At 41.5% G+C, this 22,126-nt stretch overlaps 1 protein-coding gene across 3 annotated transcripts in view; it reads right to left on the bottom strand.

Moving 5' to 3' along the window:
- Positions 1-22,126, bottom strand: part of LOXHD1 (lipoxygenase homology PLAT domains 1) — a 277,309-nt gene that overhangs the window by 155,807 nt on the left and 99,376 nt on the right. For all 3 annotated transcript variants that reach the window (XM_043977280.1, XM_043977281.1, XM_043977283.1), the window contains exons 7-11: positions 18,134-18,257; positions 7,203-7,453; positions 5,217-5,352; positions 4,212-4,372; positions 354-440 (exon numbers count right to left, since the gene is read on the bottom strand). In XM_043977280.1, coding sequence (XP_043833215.1) covers positions 354-440; positions 4,212-4,372; positions 5,217-5,352; positions 7,203-7,453; positions 18,134-18,257 — 759 coding nt within the window. The remainder of the gene's footprint in view (positions 1-353; positions 441-4,211; positions 4,373-5,216; positions 5,353-7,202; positions 7,454-18,133; positions 18,258-22,126) is intronic.

Raw genomic sequence — 22,126 nt, 5'->3', positions numbered from 1 at the left:
CATAGACAGGCTAAATCTTCTTGTAAGGAAGACATGGCGATAGGGAGGTTGGAGTAGTAACTACCCTGCCCCATCCCCCTCAGAGGCCTGTACTTTTCTGGAGACCAAGATGGAGCCCCAGTGGCTTCCCTTAGAAAAGTCATTCCTCCCTCCTCCTCTCTGTGAGTCCAGTACTCTCCATCCTGATTCAAGCCGACCTCCACGATCACTTACCCCTCCTCCCCACTACTGGAGTTATAGGTAAGTATGTGGTATACATTTGTGGTGGAGTCACTAAAACGAAACCAGTCTGGATCCCTGTTTTTCCCCACCTATGATGATAGGGGTCAAAGGAAAAAGATTCCACTTCTCACCTTTACTAGATGCCATCCGGAACCAGGAATCTTACTGTCATGCCAAACTCTGATCTTATAAAATCTTCCAAGATCTGGGATTTCCAGCTTTTTGAAAAAGAGAGGATAAAATAGTGTCAAAAATCCCTGCCTCTGATAGAAAGATTATGCTCTTTGCCCCCTCCCCGACTCTGACACTGCCACCAATCTGTTGTTGTTGTTCATCCTTCGTTCTTTTTTTTTTTTTTTTTTGGTGAGGCAATTGGTGTTAAGGGACTTGCCCAGGGTCACACAGCTAGTAAGTGTTAAGTGTCTGAGGTCAGATTTGAACTCAGTTCCTCCTGAATCCAGGGCCGGTGCTCTATCCACTGAGCCACCTAGCTGCCCACCATCCTTCGTTCTTGAGGAGGACCAATGACATCAGGAGGGTGAGGTCTTGACTTGCAACTGAATTGGATTTAAGTGAGGGAGGGCTGTGCAAAGTCATCAGCCTCACTCTCTCCTCCAGAGCCATCTGACTCCAGTGGTAAGACATAGGTCAGGATGACCAGAGGTGGCCTAGCACCACCAATCAGTTCAGGCTCTCATCTCCTTATTCCTGCATTATTGCAATAGCCTGCTGGCGGGTCTGCCTGCCTCCAGCCTCTCTCCCAGCCTAGTCCAGCTGCTAGAGTGATTTTCCGAAAGCCCAGGGCCAACCTTACAACCCTACTAAATAAACTTTAGCAGCTCCCTATCCCCTCCAGGGTCAAATACGACATCATTTGCTTTACATTCAAAATCCTTCGTGACCAGCCCTACTTGTGCCTTTTCATTTTTCTTACTCCTTATCCCATACTCCTTGATCTAGTGACACTGGCCTCTTGGCTTCCACTCTGTGTCTCTGCTCGGGGCATTTTCTCTAGTTGTCTCCCCTGCCTAGAATGTTCTCCCTCCTCATTTCCACCTCCTGACTTATATGACTTCCCTTTGAGTCCTAGATACAATCACACCTTCTCCAAGAAGCCTTTCCCAATCCATCAGAATCCAGCACCTTCCTTCTCTTAATTATTTCCTATTTCTCCTGTGTACAGGCTGTTTGTCCATAGTTGTTTGAACGTTGTATCCCCCATTAGATAGTGAACTCCTCAAGGACAAGGACTGTCTTTTGCCTTTTTTGTAGATCCCAATACTTAGCACAGTGCCTAGCACATAGTAGGTGCTTAATAAATACTCATTGACTGATGCATCCACTGTCCACAACAGACCATCCGCTTTGAGTCCATTCAATCCACTGAACATTTAAGTGACTAATGTGGGTAAAGTAGACAGACAGTGTAACAAAGTAGATAGAGAGCTGGCGCTGGAGTCAGGGAGATCTGATTTCAGATCCCACCTTTGACACAGGCTGTGAGACTCTGGGCAAGTCATTTAACTTCTCAATGCCCCAGGCTTCTTCCCTCCCCCAGCCCCAGCTGTACCTTGGAAATTTCCAGATTCACCACCATGCCTCCTCATTAAGGTACTTTCTTTATGCCCCCCACCCCTTCTTTTCAGTTCTCTATGTGTTGTCCTCATTAGAACAGAAGATTCTCAGGATAGGGACTGTCTTTCTTTCTTTTTTTTTTTTGTGAGGCAATGGGGGTTAAGTGACTTGCCCAGGGTCACACAGCTAGTAAGTGTCAAGTGTCTGAGGCCAGATTTGAACTCAGGTCCTCCTGAATCCAGGGCCGGTGCTTTATCCGCTGCGCCATCTAGCTACCCTGACTGTTTTTCTTTTTGTTGGTTTGTATCCTTTGTCTTAAGTCCAATGCCTGGCACATAGTAAGTGCCTAATAAATACTTGTTGCCTTATTGTTGTCAGGAAACTCTCTCTAGGACTATAAATTTTGCACAAAAAAAAGGTGCATTGATTACATTGGTAGAGGACGTTCCTTACCCGGAGTTTATTAATGTGGATGTCCTTGATTCAGAATATTAGACATACAAGAAGAATTAGAGCATCTTTAAATAGGAAAGGACCTTCTAACCTTAATTCAACTCCATCATTCATTAATTCACTCAGCCAGCATTGGTTCTGTGCTTGCTACATTGAGAGCACTGTACTAGGCATGGGAAGAGATGCAAAAATTGAATAAAACACAATCTCTGCTCACAGGGAGTTTGGGGATAGGACATGTGCACAAATTAAGTACATGAGAGAGGGGTGAATCAAGTGCACCGTGATATTCAAGGGAAGACAGATTATTACTCAGTTTGGGCATCAAGAAAAGCATCATGTAGAAGGTGGCATTTCAGCCAGGATCTAACCGAGGCTTCAGAGATGAAGCAACTTGACCATCCAGGTGAACAGAGGGCTTTCTAGTTCAAGGCCTTGCTTCAATGCTGACCTAGAAATACTCTGTGATGAATTATCAAAGAAGCAGTCTAAGTGTGGCTGGCACCGCCCTTCAAATGTTTACCTATAAACTGTTTGCAAAGGTTTCATACTCACTGGCTTATAGATAAACATTTCTAAGTTTTGTGCATGTTGGAACCAGCCCCTTAGCCCAATTTGATTTTATCTAATCATTATAGTAGAGCCTCAAACTAGGAGAACCTTTGTTAGCCTCTTTTTTTTTAGTGAGGCAATTGGGGTTAAGTGACTTGCCCAGGGTCACACAGCTAGTAAGTGTTAAGTGTCTGAGGCCAGATTTGAACTCAGGTATTCCTGACTCCAGGGCCGGTGCTTTATCCACTGCTCCACCTAGCTGCCCCAGCCTCTTTTAAATTAAGAACAGATTACTGCTAGTGGAAAGTATTTTTTAATTCAGTTTTTTTAAATGTCAAATTCAGATACTTCTTGCTTTAAAAAATCCAAATGAGATATGTTTTATAAACATTTCAGACAGGACCCCTGTCCTACACATATGGAAGCACTAATACTCATCATCCCTGGAAGGCCAAGGTTTTCTGAACCAAGGTGTCATCATTGTTTCTGAATCCTCTGGCTCAGTGGTATCAATCTCAAATAGAAATGGGGTCACAATAGCTTACATAAGTCAGCTACATATTGAGTTAGAAAACCACAAACTAACATTACCTATGTTTTATTGTATTTTATTTTATTAATCTGTTGTGGGCCTCCCAGTCTGCTACCATATGATTGATACCTCTGCTCTGAGTCATTTCTTTGTGGTGCTATAATCCCCTGAACTAATTATCTTTTTTCCCCTTAAGCACCTGTCTGATCAGTCTAATTCAGATAGAAAATCTAGGGGGTATTTAAATTCTGCCCCTTTTCTATTCAGTGAACGGCACATAATGTAACATCATTCTTTATTGGAGCCTACATTCTATCTCCTACCCTTTCTCTTTGTTGCCTCTAGGATAAAATGCAAACTCCCTCAGATTGGCATTTAAATTCTACCACAGCCTAGCTCCAATATACCTTTTTAGACTTTTTTTTTACATTACTCTCTTGTTGTTCCAAGAATTCAGCCCCCATCTCCTAACTTGGTGTGTCTGCACAGGTTATGTACCATGCCTAGAATGTACTCATTCCTTATGTCCTCTTAGAATCCTTACCTTCCTTCTAGGTTCAATCTAGATACTACTTCCTATAGGAAGTTCTTCCTGACTCTCCTAGTTTTTATCATCTTCTTTCTCCTCAAATTATCTCCTATCTGCTTGTCTCTATAGGATGTATCTTCTAGTAAAATGTAAACTCCTTGAGGGAGGGGAACATTCTTTTTTGTTTTTTCTTTGCATTCTCAGTACCTTGTACATGTTTGAAAAATTGAAATAAAAAAAAATAAGAAAAAGAAAACCCCAGTGTTCATTTAATCTTAGCTTTAAAAAAAATTTTATGATGTCCACTGAAATACTTCTTCCCTCTTTTCCCACACTCATTGCTCCTACCCTGAACTTGTCAATCTTGCCAGGTTTAAAGCCCTGTGGACCTGGGTTCAGACGAATTTGATCTGTTCGCCCCTTCTGTCCATAGAGTTGGATAAAAACAGGGACATTACAGGCAGCTTTCTTCAGGTCATTTGTCCAGACCCAGAGGGACCAAGCAAATTCTTAAAACAGAACAAAAGCATAACAAAAACAACTCAAGCTATTCTGCAATTTTTTACAGTGGAGTATACATACAGACACATACATATACACATATATACATATATATTAAGGCTAAACTATTACAAATGGGAGAAAGAAGAAAAGATTAAGATTACTTGAGATCAAGGGACAAGAAATATTTATACACACATACACATGAGTATGTGTATATATGTATATATGTGGGTATATATATGTATATGGATGTGGATGTATGTGTGTGTATTTAAGCCAAACTGTTACAAATTGGGGAAAGAAGAAAAAATCAAGACTACTTGAGATCATGCAACAAGATATATAGTGATGCAACTGTTGGAACAACAGAAAACAAACCCCAGTAATACCAAAATCCCAACTGATAAGATGGATAAATTAGGGAGTGATGACTTGTTGCCAAAAGAATTCTTTGCTTTGGAATAGGATTTGTCTCAGAGTTCCTTCAATAACTAGAGTTCTGCTAGAGTATTTAAAATAGGACTTGACTTTAAAAAGGTGATTTATCTATGCTGCTTTGAACAACTCAATTGCCTTCAAGGACATTACAAGTAAACAGTCTGTTAATTTTTGGAAAATGGAAATATTTGCAGCAGGGCTAAATGGGTTGTGGATTTCTTATTGGTCTTTGCTCTGGAAAGCTAAGGCCCCAACCCAGAAAGCAACATATTCTAGGCAGTCTATTGGGAAATCTATGTCCCCCACCCCCGTCCACCCTGTTCTCTAATAGAGAAGAATGGAGTAGCAGTAGCTTTGGTCCCTGAAAATTCTATCTAGTATCCCGGGATTCCGCCTGACTTCAGCACATACTCTTGAGTCTCTTCTTCCGCAGGGACACCACCTCATAGAGCTGCCGCTCAATCAGTCCATCGCCTTCCTTCTCATCCAGCCAGTTTTTGCAAGGAAAAGTCTGTTGTATACCAGTGAAGGGACACAAAATCACCACCTGAGGGAAACAGACCAAGATCCATTTTCAATATTCCTTCATAGGACAGCCTGCTTCCACACCAAATGAGAGGGACACAGATGGGAAAAACAGAGGAATGGGAGAAGGAGAGAGAGAGACAGAGAGACAGACAGAGACAGACAGAGAGACAGAGAGACAGACAGAGACAGACAGAGAGAAGAGAGACAGAAAGAGACAGAGAATGAGAGAGAGGGGAAGAGGAAGAGGAGGAAGAGAGGGAAAAGAAGAGAAGGGTGGAAGAGGGAGGAAGAGAGAAAAGGAGAGAGAAACAGAGAGAGAGAGAGAGAGAGAGAGAGAGAGAGAGAGAGAGAGAGAGAGAGAGAGAGAGAGAGAGAACAGGGGGAGGGAAAGAAAGGGAGACAAGGAAAAAGAAGAAAAAGAGAAAGAGAGGCACCTTATACTTTGAGTCAGAAAACCTGGGTTTAAATTCCAGCTGCGCCCTAATGGGCATGTCATTGCCCTTCTCTGGCTTTCGTGTTATTCACCTGTCAAATGAGGACATTGGACTAGGAGACACAGTGGGTAGAGGGTTGGATGGGAGTCAAGAAGACCAGAACTTCTGACGCTTGCTAGCTGTGTGGTCCTGAGTAAGTCCCTTAACCTTTCTCAGCCTCAATTTCCTTATCTGTCATATGAGTAGGTTTGCTCAATGGTCTCTAAGAAGCCTTCCCAATCTAAATCTATGATTCTATCCTATAGTTCAATCACCTCTGAGGTCTCACAGTCTGTGATTATGAGCCCAGGTTTTTTTAAATGACTTGTGTTAGGAAATCTCAGGGTTTCATACCACTTACCAAATGAGTGAAAGATTTTCTTCCTCCCATTACTCACAGAAGACATCCCTTGCTCTTTCAAAACTTGACTCCAATCTACCATCCTAGAGGCTGTCACCAACCTCCCTTCTCAAACCCTTCTTTATTTTATTTTATTTTTTTTTAGTGAGGCAATTGGGGTTAAGTGACTTGCCCAGGGTCACACAGCTAGTAAGTGTTAAGTGTCTGAGGCCGGATTTGAACTCAGGTACTCCTGACTCCAGGGCCGGTGCTCTATCCACTGCGCCACCTAGCCGCCCCTCAAACCCTTCTTTAAATATTGGCGGTGTTGTTTTCCATGAAGGTAGTCATCTTAAAAGAAACCCAATTAATCAGAATACTCAACTGAGAAGACTTTTTTAGGAGGCCAATCACAGTAAAACAAGTTAAATCAGGGGCTTACTCTCAAAACGAACTTTGTTAACAAATGGAAAGGGAGCAGCGAAACAGGAAAGTAATGGGAACATGGGAAGAATAATGGTGAAAGGAAAAGAGGTATGACATGATGAGGTAGAGAGTCACTGTCTCCTATAGTGCTTGGGCAGAATTAAATAGAGTATGTGTTCAATATTTGTTGAATGATAAACTAATTGATTTTCTATTCTGTGCCAGGCACCAGCCAGTCAGAAAGTATTCTCTGAGAATTTAGTGAGTCTATTTTTATGTTCAAGTCTGTGCATAAGAATGACCCCAGGGGCAGCTAGGTGGCGCAGTGGATAAAGCACCGGCCCTGGATTCAGGAGTACCTGAGTTCAAATCCGGCCTCAGAAACTTAACACTTACTAGCTGTGTGACCCTGGGCAAGTCACTTAACCCCAATTGCCCCACTAAAAAAAAAAAAAGAATGACCCCAGCCCTTCAAGGAATTTTCGATCCAATTGGATATATGAGGCATACATATAACCAATGTATGACAGTAATTACTGAAGTTCACTGAAGGAAAAAGGTTAACCGCTCATGTATTGGAGACAGTGTGGGATGAATCAAAGTTAGTTCCCCAAGGCTGGTGTCCCTTACCTTCTCACAGTACCAGCCTCTGTTGACACCTACATTGCCATGCCCAATGGAGACTCTGCTCAGGGGGCTGAGCAAGACAGCCAGCTCAATGTTGAAGATGTCCGTCCGATTTCGGTCAAACACACCCCCTTCCAGGAAGATTTTCCCACTGTTCTTATTTCCTCTGGCTCCATACATGACAAGGAAAATCTTGGATTTGGTCCCAGCACCCCGGACATCCCCTGTTATGACTGTAACGATGTAGGAGATAGCTGGTGGTATCAAAACAGAACCAAAAAGAGAAGGGAAGTTAATTAAGGTGGGATTAGAATATATCATATATGAACACATCCTACCCCCCCACCCCGGTTTTCCTCAAGACTGCAACTGACCATCATGTCTTCCTCCCTAGCACATTCTCAATCTCCTCTTTTCCTCCATCCCAGCTTCGTTGTTCCTTTTAGGCCCTCGTTTTTAGTTCATGTCTTCCTGTTGGTCACATCTTCATCCCCAGCATCAGTTCTGTCCTCCAAGAATAAGTTTCTTAAAAAACACATTTTTCATCCTCAGAACTCACTTATAACAGGTTGCCTCCCTCTGCCCACTCTCCATCTTCATGTGCCATACTTGGTTTTTTTTTTTTCTGATTTGCTACCCACTCCCCAGCATCTCTCTGCCTGTGACATCAAAAATGGGAAACCATACTGATATAATCAAATGAGAACTTGCTTCCTCCAGGCAAAATTTCTGGCTCTTACCTGCCTGAACCAGATGTCCTGGTGTGGAAGCATATAGGAGGCATGATGGGGAACTGGCAACACTCCAAATGCCAAGTTCAATGGCATCCTCTCGATGGACCACCAGTGGTCTCCTCTTCTCCTCCTGACTTAGCTTGAACACCATTCCACCCCAGGTAATGATGACTTCCCTATTTTGTCTTTGCCCCTGTTGTCCTTAAGCCTTGGTTAATCCCCTGAGTGTATGATAACACTTCATAATTAAGGTCATTTGCTTTACACCATATTAGCCTGTATGATTCTTTTGGAAAAACTTCCTTTGCACCCCAAAGCTTCTTCAATGAGTTGGGATATACTCCCCCAATCATAATCTCTTGTGTTTTCCTCATGGCCTCTCCATCCTCATATTTCTTGGTCCAAGACAAATGTTCCCTATTGTAGATCTATCTGTTCAAAATCCTTTGGTGGTTCTTCTTTTTTTCTTGCGGTGTAATGAGGGTTAAGTGACTTGCCCAGGGTCACACAGCTAGGAAGTGTCAAGTGTCTGAGGCCGGATTTGAACTCGGGTCCTTCTGAATCCAGGACCTGTCCTTTATCCACTGTGCCACCTAGATGCCCCCCTTTGATGGTTCTTTATTGCCATCTCAACAAAGTTCTGGTTCCTTACCTTTCCATTTAAGGCCCTCTGTGATCTGATCCACACTTCCTTCCTACCGTTAGTTCATATTACTCTCCTCCACATATTCTGTGCTCCAACCAAATTAGATCATTCATTTTCTTCATCATACCCTGGAGTTTGCTACCCCAGTGCCTCTGTTCACATTGTTACTTATTACTGAAAGCTCCTCCTTCCTGCCTCCACCTGTCAAATTCCTAGTCAGTCATTAAAGCTCCATTAAGTCTTCCTTTCCTGACCAGCTCCCATTGGCAATGACCTTTCATCCCAGACCTCACAGATCACTTTGTTCATACTTCTCTAATAAAAATTTTCAGCTAAGATTTGATATCTAGGGCAGCTAGGTGGCACAGTGGATAGAGTACCAGCCCTGGAGTCAAGAGGACCTGAGTTCAAATCCGACCTCAGACACTTGCCACTTACTAGCTGTGTGACCCTGGGCAAGTCACTTAACCCTGATTGTCTCATACACACACACACACACACACACACACACACACAGATTTGGTATCATGTGAAAGACATCATAGAGAATAGAGAGCCAACCCCAGAACCAAGAAGACACAGAATCAAGTCTCACATCTAGTTATTTATATGTTGTTTCCCCCATTAGACTGTGAGCTCCTTTAGAGGAGGGGTTGTTTTTAACCTTTCTTAGTCTTCCCAATATTCAATGCAGTGCCTAGAATATGTTTCTGTTGAGTTGTTTCCATCATGTCAGACTGTTCGTGACCCCATTTGCTTCCTTGGCAAAGATACTGGAGTGATTTGTCATTTCCTTCTCCAGCTCATTTTGCATATGAAGAAACTGATGCAAAGTTAAGTGACTTGCTCAGGGTCATACAGCTAGTAAGTGTCTGAGGCCAGATTTGAACTCAAGTTTTTCTGATTCCAAGCCCAGTACTCTATCCACCACACCACCTAGCTACCCACGTACACCCAGATGCCTAAGATGTATTAATCCCTTAACAATTTTTAAAATTTGATTTGATTAATCTGATGCATACTGGCAGTGTGACCCTGAGCAGTGCTCCAGGCAACTGTCTAAGACTGTATGTTACAGAGAAAATGTCGGTCTGTACTGGTAGAAAGAGTTTCCTCATAAGAGAGTTCCCTAGACCTAGGTCCAGGCCATGCTGCCATCTGGAATCTTGTATGTATCATGTCATTTTATTAAACTGTGAGTTCCAGAAGGGCAGAATTGATGTGTCGTTCTCATATATTTTGTCTAGCCCAACCCCTAGTCCAGTGGTCTGTACACAGTAACCACTTAATAAATATTCACTGATTTAAATTGATGAGAGCAATGATTATTAATAACCAATGATTTGGGAAGGTTCATATTTCCCCCTTCTCTGTCTCCTTATTTCAAGACCTCAGTCTCTGGAGCTTGAGCCAAACTTCTCTTTTGTCCAACCCTACCCAACCTCACAAGGAATCTCTCTAGTCTAAGGTGAATTCCATTCAATCAAGCTTGGGTAGAGACAAACCTTTTTGTCTAAATTGACCAAGACTGGGAGTGGTCTGGGTATAAAGATAGTCTCAAGGGTGACATGATGTCACTCTCAGTCTTTCTTTGCAATATTCATTTTCTCATTAATTGTTAACCAATCAGAGCTGATTGAACACCTGCTCTTCCAAGGGCATATAAAATGGGAGCCCACTGCCATTAGGCATCTTTGTTCTAAGAGAGACATAAAAATGACCATCCTTTTATTAATAAATATGTTGGCCTTATTAATAAAATGATTAAATTACCCAGAAATTATGTTTCTTGAACTTTTTAAAATGCCACATTGAATTGATTTGCTGCCTCCTCCCCCATTTGGTTTCTGTTGTCCTCTCGTATGTCCCTCCCTCTTGATATTTCATTTTTCTCTACTAACAGGCTAAGGGGAAGAATACTGTAGGAAACACAGATGTTTTCAAAATAAAAGATAACAATAAAAAATTAAATTCCTTCTAAGTTATAGGGATTCATAGTTCATGCAGGACAATATCTCTGGCCTCGGTTTTTATATGCTTAAAAGTAAAAAAAAAAAAAGAGCATTTAAAAAAACAACTGGGAAGTAGAGTCTGGCTTTTGTGCTTCAGGTTTCCTCCTTCACCCACAGGGATGAAAATGAGCTGGTTCACATATCATAGAAGAGTGGGTAGCTTTGGCAGGTCACTTTGGGCGGCTCAACCCATAGTCCTTGCAATGTCATATTCAAGGCCATTCGATTTTTATCCAAAGCTTCCGTTTGAACAATCCCTTGGGAATATGTTTATGTAGTGTGGCCAGGATCATGGGATTATTGATTTAGGGCTGGAAGGGACTGTTAGAGGTCACCCAGGCCTACCTGATTATTTAACAGATGAGGAAAATGAGCTTCCGAAGAGAGAGGTGAATTGATTTGCCTAAAATCACACAAGTTATAAGAGGCTCCACCAGGATTGGAGCTCAGTACTTCTGACTCAAGAACCAGTGCTCTTTAATTCTGCACCACAGTGATTCCCATGACAATGTGATTTCCTCCACAAAAGTCATCTCTTATGGGCAGATAACTCACATTAATATCTTGGAATGGCTTGAATTCCCAAGGCACTTTCTCAGCTGGCCACCTCTTCTTCATCAAGCTTCAAATTGTGGATTGAATCACACAATTTGATCAGCCTAAAGAAACAGATCAGCGAGTTCTCACATCAAAGCTCCCAATGGAGGTAGCACAATATAATCTGGGATCTGTATTGACAGATGGCTCAGGGTATTAGCATTCCATATCACTCTCCAAGGCATGTTGGCAGGCATGGAATAATAGCTGGCATTCACACAGGGCTCTAAGGTTTAGATATAAAGCCTTTTACCTACATTATCTCATGTGGGGCTCACAGCAATCCTGTGAGGTAGCCAATGCAAAGCTTACTCCCTTCATTTTTTTTTTTGTGAGGCAATTGGTGTTAAGTGACTTGCCCAGGGTCACACAGCTAGTAAGTGTCAAGTGTCTGAGGCCAGATTTGAACTCAGGTCCTCCCGAATCCAGGGCCAGCGCTCCACTCACTGGGCCACCTAGCTGCCCCCCCTTCATTTTCAAGATGAAGAAACTGAGGCTCAGAGAGGTTAATAGATTTACTCTACGTCTCAAAGCTAGTAAGTAGAAGACACGAGATTTGAATGCAGGAGCTCAGATTCCAAGTCTAGCATTCTTTCCACCTTACCATGAGAGTTCCTCAAGCAAAAGCCCTGAGTCAAACACCTCAGGATTGTAAATGTGTTTGAGGATGCAAACAGAGGCTCATAAAAAAGTGCCCACAGAAGGTTAGTGATCTGGGTCCATTGTAAAAACAAAATCTCCAAAGTCATAAAGATATCTGAGGGAACTGGCTGGTTACTTTGCTGTTAGAGAAGGCCTCATTGTTGATTTAGGTGTCATTTCTTTCTGTAGACTCAGTTCCATTCAGTTCTATTCGACAAACATTTATAAAGTGCTTACTATTTGTAAGTTGTTGGATCATAGCTCTAGAGCAAGAGTCCTTAACCTGTAACTTGTTTTTTTCCTAATATATTTTGATAACTATTTTAATATAATGCTTTCTTTATAATCCTACATATTTTATTTTGTGCACTTAAAAATATCATTCTGAGAAGGTCTCTCAAGACTTAACCAGACTGCCAAAGGAGTCTAGAACACACAAAAATGTCGAGAACCCCACTCTAGAGGTTTCTAGTCCAACCCCCTTATTTTATAGATGAGGAAACTGAGGCCCAAAGAGGACATTCCCAAGGTAAGTCCCAATGATAAGTGGGAGACCAGGATGTGGAGACAGCTCCTCTAACTTCCAAGTTCACCATTCTTTCAATTACCTCAATTGTCACTCCATTGAGCAAAAGTTCAGCTGTCAATAACTGCTTTAACATTCCACAGAGTCACCGTCTGCTATCGAGGTTTCCCTGATTCTCAAAAAGCTTTCTCTTGTCTCTTGCCCAGTCCCATCTGTCTTCCTTCTTTCACTGTTAAAACTCTAACCTACTCAGCCATTTCCCTTCTTTTTCATCGTTTTCATTTCCAAACTTCTTGAAAAAGTTGTCTATACCTTATAAACATCCTTTCCCCAGAAGCAATGGGATGCCTTAAGAAAAGCCACATTTTGTAGGAGGGGAACTTTCCAAGTCCCAAGACAGAGGATGCAAGTCCTTTATTGTTAGAGACAGGATTACATGGCCTGCAAGGACCTTAAAGATAGCAGACCAGGCCTGCAGCAGCAGCAGCAGCAGCAGTGACTTAGAAGCCTAAGAACATTGCACCAGAAGTAGCAGTCACATATGCCTCTCTTTTTTCATGCCGATACCCGATGCATTGAAACCAGGGAGAACTTCCCAAAGATTTTCCATATGTTTAAACTCTCTTGATATCACAATTAGGATATCATCAAAATACGGTACCATCTCTGGAATCCAAGAAAGCAGTATCTATTGGAAAATTCCATGACAACAGAAATTCCAAATGGAAAATGCTGAACAATGAATGACCCTTTGATGAGGGCTGATTGTTCAGGAATTAATTATCATCCATGGTTATTCATTGATTATTTTTGGATAAGGTCAAGTTTTTCAAAGGCCTTTATTCCCCTAGCAAAAGAAGCCTATACCTGACTGGCCTTAAGCTCTGGATATGATGCTTTTTGCTTTTTATTCCCAGGGAATATTTTATATAGACAGATAGTCAGACAGACAGATAGATACACACATACATATATATACATATATAGATATATTGTACATGCATATGTACACATATGTATATGTGCATGTACATGTGTATGTGTATATACACATGCAAATATATATGTATATATGTGATGGCAAATAGGCTTCCATTCTAGCACAGTCGCCATAGCTCACTAAATACATGTAACTAGTTGTTGAAGGGCATCTTGTTAATTAGATGTTTACAATTTTCTTCATTTTTTCCCCTCAGCAAAGAAAATTGTTTGTTTTTAAAAAAAAAAAAAACAGATTGGGCAATAGCCAAATCCAGATGCAAGGACCTTGGTCCCCCCTTGTAAACCCCAAGAAAATGTGCTGAGAAGCCATTTGGTCAGGCTGTTGGAATAGTATGATGCCCAGGGCACTAGTTCCTAGATTTATATTCTAGTTCATTCATGGGAAGCTTCTGTGACCCTCCTTAGCTGCTCTCAGAATGAGGCATATGGAACATTTCATAGCACAGATTATCGCAGCATTAACTGGGCAATCATTGTGATCTTGAAGCATGCACAGTGGATTACACAGCCTTAACATGAGACAAAATTGCAGGGGAAAAGATACCACAGAAGCTATCTTTACTAATTATTATACTGCAACTGGAGGACTACTTGCATTTTATAGGTTTCTGTCAATATGACTGCAAATACTGCATTATTCTGAGGTATATTTCTATTGACTCTAAAGAGGATAAAAATACCAAAGAAAGAAGAAAAATCACCTGATGCCAGGGATATGAACTGCTACAACAGTCCCTGGGCTTCCTTCTGAAGAACAGAATACTTTCCCAACTGTGTTTGATGCTCTACATCAGTGGAGTCAAACTCAAATAGAAAGGGGGCACTATCTATACATAAAGATCCCTATGTGCTGCCTTTTGACTCAGTTTTAAAACATATTATCTATATTTTATTATATTTTTATTTGTTTTTTTAAAGATTTCCCAATTACATTTCATCAGTACCCACTGATTGGAGAGGGGAAACTATAAGCTCCAAGATCTCCATTTAAGGTGAGGTCGCAGGACAGCTATCTCCTCATTTCCCACCTGATTGCACTCCTTTTGGACATTTATAACTTCTTGATCATTCCCCCTCAAAACCTCATGTCCCATTTTTAAACTTTCTTTTGTGCGTTATCTTTCCTCATTAGATTGTAATCTCCTTCAGGGCAGGGACTGTATTTCTTGTTTTTATATTTATCCCTAGAACATGGCATAGTGCCTGATGCATAGTAGGTACTTAGTAAATGTCTATTGATTGATACATGATCTTCATTAGGTAATACGATCAAAAACTTTAATCCCATGGTGATCAGACTTCTCCACATTTGGGATGCTTCTTGGCTCATAGACACATGGTCTGTTTCCTGTACCCTGACTTGTCAAGGGTGGCTAAGGTTTGTACTTCACTAATATAGCTTTCAAGAAACCAGAATCACCTCCAAGCCTCATTGAGGGATCAAAGTAAGTTTTATTTATTATAAAATGTCAAATTTGGTTCAGTCAGGAGTCTCTAATGGAAGACTTCTTCATGAACGCTACATACAAGATGTGGCTACAATTACATTATATCTCCCCCAATTGCACTATTGAGGCAAATTGCGTAGTCTTACAATAAGAGTATCCATGCCATTTCTAGGATGTTAATTCCACATATAAAGGCTTTGTCCATGACTGATAATGATGGTAAAAAGTATGGTTTCAATAATTTCCCCAATTCATTGAATGTCTTAACCAAGGTTGAAGAAAAGATAGTGAAGGCTTTTTCTTAATGTATTTTGTATTTTTGAAAATTTTTAGCCTTATTTTGACATATGGTTGGATCCTAAAGACTATGAGGTTACAACATGTTCCAGAATGAGTACTGGGTCAGGCATCAATAACAACCAACAAATAATTCTTGGATATGGTCTTAGTTTCTGCTAAAATCAGGTAGACCTATAGGATATAAGTATAGAAATTCAAAAGGTCCAAAACTCTAAGGAATTCAAAGGAAATACCATAATTCATACCAGACCATATCATTCTTTGATATACAGACAGAGCAGGGGATGCTGTGGGGTGAACCATCAAATGGATGGTGCTGCTAGAAGAGACTGCCTTAAGTGTAGTGGATGCCAGGATCACAGAGTCCACTGTCTCCCAGCTACCAGAACCTGAGGATAGGAAGATCACACTGGGAAAACACCAAGACTATGGGTCTCCCCCTTTAATCCTCAGGGAAGGAAATTGATAACTTTCCTGGGGAACTGGTAGTAATGTTCTAGTTAGGAGACTAAGAAGTCAGGTGAGGCCTTCTCTTCATGAAAGAGAAATAACAAAGGTAAAACCTGGCGGTTAATGTATTTCAATGTCCAGACACTGTTGGAGGAGAAAGACAAGGAGCCGGGCTGAGCAGGCTGAAAGCCAAATCCGCAGAATGTAAAACCTGCAATGCAATTTAATCGAATTGCTTTCCTTAAGAGAATATACATTTTGATTGGCAGGGGAGAGGTGATTTTGGAGCTGCAAGAGCTAGGGCAGGTCTGAGGGGAATGTTGCAGTGTGGAGTTGGGGATAAGCAGAGAACAGGCATGAGGACAGTGAGAGATTGAGCTAGGAGATAGGGGAGAGATGCAGAAAGCAAAGAGGCCAAACAGAAATTCTTTTTATTAAACTTTACCACGTGCTTTCCCTCCGAAAAGCCAAGGAATCCTCCGTTTTAGAAAGCAGGAAACTGTCTTAGTTCTATTCACATCTTCCCCCAATCCTAGCACCATAGCAGGCAGCTGGTATCAAGCATTAGATATTGTCAAAGGAGCTAGATTTCAATCCTAGCTGTTATACATGTGATCTTGACAATCCACTTCACCGAGGGCTGTTTTGCTATTTGTAAAATGGAGTGGAGGGGGGTTGAATGGATGGTCTTTAGGGTGTCTTCAAGCTCTAGAATCCTATGAGTCTTCTCACGTGTCCTCTCCTACTCTACTCCATCCCTTCTGGGAGAACTGAGGTGATATCAAGGGCAGGGCTGTCAGGGTGAACAAGGTGACGCTAAGGCAGGGGTAGACAATGTCCATTTCTGGGCTACAAACAGAAGGAGGAAGGGCAGGGCACCTAATAAGAGTGTCTATATCTTGTTACAGCTGCAGTTATTGTCAATTGAATCAGTCATTTTTTCTTAAGCACCTACTATGAGCCAGGCATTGTGCTAAGTTAGGGATATAAAAAGAGTCAAAAGACATTCCCCGCCTCAAGGAATTCACAATTGAACATGTGAGACGACAAACAAACAAATATAAACTTAAATTGTAGACAGGATAAATAGGAAATGATTAACAGAGGAACAGCACTAGAATAAGAGGGGTTGGGAAAGGTTTCCTTTAGAAAACAAGATTTTAGGTGAGATTTAAAGGAAGCCAGGGAAGTCAGTAGGTAGAGATAAGGAAGGAGGAAACTCCTTCCCCTCTTCCTTTTCTTCTTCAATCTTCCTCCTTCCTTCTCTTTACAATCTGATTCCATCCTACTTATCTGGACTTACTATACACTGATTCCCGCAACCCATTCATCCAGCCACATCAGCCTTCTAGCTGTTCCTCTCACCTGACACTCCATCCCCCATCTTCGTGCCTTTGTCCTCCATGCCTAGATGTATTTGCTCCCTCACATTCTCCACTATGAGTCTCTCATGTTATCCTCTTTCTGAATCATCAAACAGGGAGCTCTCAGGCCAACCAAGTTTCCAAAGGAGTTTCTAGAGCTAGGAGTGACCCCAGACCTAGACAGACCTGACCGAGCCATAATGGAAGGGGTCGTCACCCATAGGCAGTGTAAGTTAAATGATAACTCCTTCAGCTCCATCTCAGCTGAGCAAAGAATAACATGACTTCTTCACATTCTGCAGTTTAATTGGGACTCAAAAGATCAAAATTCAAGCCTTGACTCTGCCTTTGATCACTTGTGGGATCTTGGGCAAGTTATGTCATCTGTCTGGCCTCAGTTTCCTTATCTGTAAATTGAAGAGTTTGGACTAGATGACTTTTAGGTCCCTTTCACTCCAATAGCCCTGGGAGATAGGTAGACCAGGGATTGGCAATCGCTTTTTACAGATGAAAAAGTGAGGCAAAAGAACTTGTCCAAGGTCACATAACAAGTAAATGATAGAGCCAGGAATAGAATCCAGGTCTCTTTACTCATCATCCAGGGTACATTCCTCTACACTTTACTCTTAACCACTTTCTGGGGAGAGTAACAATTTAAACAAGCAGTAAGACAGGAAGGAATGTTCTTGTCATAAATGATACATCCATGATTTTTTGTTGTTTGTTTGAGCAACAAGGGTTAAGTGACTTGCCCAGGGTCACACAGCTAGTAAGTGTCAATTGTCTGAGTCCGGATTTGAACTCAGGTCCTCCTAAATCCAGGACTGGTGCCTTATCTACTATGCCACCTAGCTGTCCCATACATCCATGATTAATTAAATAAAAAGGAAGTTTGGACTATTTGGGTCTCTCCCCTAATCTCTGAATGACCTCTTAGAGTCACGGAGCCATTACTAAAGATGGAGACAGGCTGGTGAAATCATCATGCTGACCCTGTAGAGCTATCCTGATGGGTTTATTTGGACACATGCTTCCCATGTAATGAAAGGATCGGGCTATTCAAACACTTGACATAGTCTGTTAAATGATTTGTCTTTTTAGCAAGTTCTCATACACAAGCATTTCACCTGTTTGTTGATTACTACGGGATGGTGGCTGTGGAGCTAGGATTCAGGTTCTACCCTAACAGTGACCCTCTTTCCCCAATCTTTACCTGTGGTTATAGCACCGCCCACCAGAATATCCCGTTGAATTTTGCCATCATCCTCATCTAGGGCCAGCCATCGGTCAAGAGGGAAATCATATTTTCTTTTGTTCCCAATGTCTTCAATGATAATCTGGGAGATGGGGGGGTGGGGAAGAAGGAAGAAGAGGATATAGTCAACTCTCAATAATCCACTCTTAAATGACTGCATTTTGGGATGATCTGTGGTGTATGTTTAAGACTTCCAGTCAGGTTTCCCTCTTGATGTTTTTGACTTGCTTCTTTCTGCTCTGTGCTCTGGAAATACAAACTCATTTTATTGTTAACCTAAGCAAAGCATAATTATAAGGGGAATTCTATTACTAAAAATATATATCTCCTGTAATGCATTACAAAGCCAAATGTGAATGATTTTTAATTATCTGTTGTTTCTATTATCTAAACCACTGCTCTTCTTCCTAATCAAGAATTTAATGTGTGAAGAATTTGGTTTGACATTTTCCATGAAATTCTAGTTTAAGAAATGGGAGCTGAGGGGCAGCTAGATGGCGCAGTGGTTAAAGCGCTGGCCCTGGATTCAGGAGTACCCGAGTTCAAATCCAGCCTCAGACACTTAACACTTACTAGCTGTGTGGCCCTGGGCAAGTCACTTAACCCCCATTGCCCCGCAAAAAAAAAAAAAAAGAAAGAAATGGGAGCTGAGATTTTAAAATTCTACCATGTATATTCTTTAACTTGCTTTCTACTTAATTATTTAGCCAATCAATAAACATTTAATACCCCTGGCATGCAGAACACTGCTATTGGGTGCTAGGAAAGATTAAAAAAATACGTAAGGCACAGCCCTAACCCTCCTGAAGTTTACAGCCTGTAGAGGGGTAAGAAGCTATCTACAAAGATAACTATAATATGAAATATTTACATGTCAAACTCATTCAAGAACTACAAAAGAAAGCACTATATACAATAGAGGGAAAGCCACCATCTTATAAAATCATAGATTTAGAGCTGGAAGAGACCTTTAAATTAAACTAGTCCAATCTCCTAGTTTACAGTTTAAAACATTGAGGCTGAGTGGTTAAGTGACTTGCCCAAGGTCTCACAGGTAATAAGCAACAGAGGCAGGATTTGAACGCAAGTCTCTGACTTCAAATCCAGTATTCTATTCTACTGTGCCATGTCTCCTAAAGGAGATGGCATTTGCATTGTCTTATAAAGAAGGGAGAAAAACTCAACAGGAAATGAAGGGGTGGAAGGACATAACAGCACAGGAAACAGTTCCACCAATAAAGTGGGGCTAGCGGAGCTCAGGGGTGTTTAGGATGGAGGGAGAGGGGAGAGAAGAGTCCAATTTGACTGGAGACTAGAAAGGGTAGAAGTGAGTAATTTGGGCAAAACATAAGTAACTGCAGACTCAAAATAGACCGAACCCCTAGAATTTAACGACAAGATCAAAACAAATCACCTTCTGAAATTAAAGATGACAAGGGTTCACCAAAATAGATGAGATTTGGTCATCTGTGGAAATCTTCCCAGGAGTAAGCCTCACTGAGAAATGGTCTGTGAAGGCACTCAAGGGACCTCTTCTTTCCTTGTGAGGGAGATGCTAACTCTGAGATGTAATTGATTCAAGATAAGACGTAACAGATTAATTGTTATACGTCCTTTCTCAGGTTATGTGGCAATGACCGAAGCATTTGGTGACAGAAAAGGAGCACTGAAAGAAATGAGTTATATGGTAGCATTTGTGAATACCTCTCCGGCACTGCCCAGCAAAGAGGCTGCTCTGTTTCTAGATCAGTCCCACTTCATTAGACAGAAATATCCCAAGAGTAGAGAAGGGCAATTCATCAAGCTGTATAAATATATATCACCCAGTCACGGAATCTCAGAGTGGGAAGGGAGCTCAGAGGCCTTCAAGTCCAATCCATTCCTGGACAAGAATCCCCTTTTATGACATCTCTGACAAGTGGTCATCCAGTCATTGATCAAAGACCTTGGGGAAGGGGGACCCATTACTTCCCGAGGCAGGCCCTTCTATTTTGGGAGAGCTTTGTTAGGAAGTTAGTTGTTGTTGTTCTTTCCATAAATCAAGCTTATGTTTTCTATTTTCCAACTTCTATCTGTTGTTCCTCCTTTTGCCCTCCATGATCAAGCAGAACAAGTTATTGAGATACAGGATCGGGTGGCTAGGTGGCGCAGTGGATAAAGCACTGGCCCTGGATTCAGGAGTACTTGAGTTCAAATCCGGCCTGAGTCACTTGACACACTTGCTAGCTGTGTGACCCTGAGCAAGTCACTTAACCCCCATTGCCCCGCAAAAAGAAAAGAGAGAGAGAGACACAGGATCGTAGATTTAGTACTGAATGGGACCTAGAAGGTCAGAATCTATCTACTTCCCATTTTACAGATGAAGGAACTAAAGCACAGAGAGGCTGTCACTTGAGCAGGATCCTATAGCTAGTAAATGTCAGAGACACACTTTGAACACAAGTTTTCCTGACTCTCAGTCCAGTGTCCTATCTACTACACTATGTTACCTCAAGTCCAAACCCCCTTCCATTTGATAACCCATCAAATACTTGAAGTCAGCTGTCATGGTTGTCATTTTCCTTCCCCTCACTACCACCCCAAGCTTTCTTTCTTCAGGCTGGATATCCCCATTTCTGAGGATCATAGATTTAAAGCTAAAAGGACTGACCTTGAAAGTCATCTCATTCAAATCCCTTATTTTATAGATGAGAAAACTGTGGCTTAAAGAAATGAAATGACTCATCCAAGGTCACCAGGTAATGTGTGGCAAAGCCAGGATTTGAACCTACATCCTTCAATCAGTGTTCACATAGAAGAATCCTGAGACTCATTATCATCCTTGTTGCCTTCCTTTGGATACTCTCTCACTTATCAGTGGCCTTTCTAAAATGTAATACCTGGAACTGAACACAATCCTCCAGACATGGTTTGACCAAAGAGAGCACAATACCACTATTTCCCACCTAGCCCTGGACAACTACACCTCTGTTATTGCAGATTAAAGACCATATCAATGGTTTTGGTTACCATCTCCTAATATTGACATTGTATTCACAAAAACCTCAGATTTTTTTTCAGCAAAACTGATATCTACCTATACCTCTGCCATCTTTGTACATGTGGAACTGATTTATGCTTAAAAGGAATATCCCCTAAAATATTCTTTGTTCTAATGCTGGAGTCACCAAACAACTTTCTCATCTATAATTTAATCCTCTGAGTAGATCTTCCCCCCAAGGAGAGAATACCAGGTCCAGATAAAGAATTCTTAAGGCAGGTATAACTGCAGTAGCAGATTAGTCTCTGAGAGTTTGGTTAGTGTTTCAGTCCACTGAACCCTGCTTGGCACCAATGAAATGAAAAAATTAAGTTTTTGAATTCACAAAGCTACTGACCATAGCCCAGATCCACAATGGCTCCTGACAACAAAAAGCACACTGTGATATGAGACCAAGCCTGAGACAGGTGGCCTCTCTCATCCCATATGACCTCTAACAAAGAGGAGCTACTTTTTCATTTCCCCCAGAGTTGGAGATCTGGAGTTGGGAAGGGGGGGGTAATAAATGATGTCACTGAACAAAATGGACAATTAGACTTTCCTGCGTCCCCTTCACAATCCAAATTTTGTCCAGCAGCATTAGGGGTGGGAGTTGGGGAAACAACTGGCATAAATATCCATCAGATAAGTCTTCAAACTCCAACCATAGTTTGGGATCTACAGATTTAGGGAATCTTGATGCTAAATATACTCAAATACAACATGGTGGAAGAACACTGCTTTAAGTCAGAGGAGCTGGGTTCAAATCTTTTTATAAAAACCATGTGCTCTTGTAGCTCTTGACCAGAGTCAGGAAATGTAGTGAGCCTGGAAAATGCACTATGCCCTGTTAATCCCTCCTTAAAGATGGTAGATCAAGAGTTGCAGCTATACAAGCTGACTAGCAGAATGTGAGATGCAGGACAGTAAAA

Source organism: Dromiciops gliroides, chromosome 1 (genome assembly GCF_019393635.1).
Source record: "Dromiciops gliroides isolate mDroGli1 chromosome 1, mDroGli1.pri, whole genome shotgun sequence".
In the NCBI taxonomy this organism is placed as follows: domain Eukaryota; kingdom Metazoa; phylum Chordata; class Mammalia; order Microbiotheria; family Microbiotheriidae; genus Dromiciops; species Dromiciops gliroides.
The sequence above is the reverse complement of the archived record's forward strand: the minus strand, read 5'-3'. Positions and strand labels throughout refer to the sequence as shown.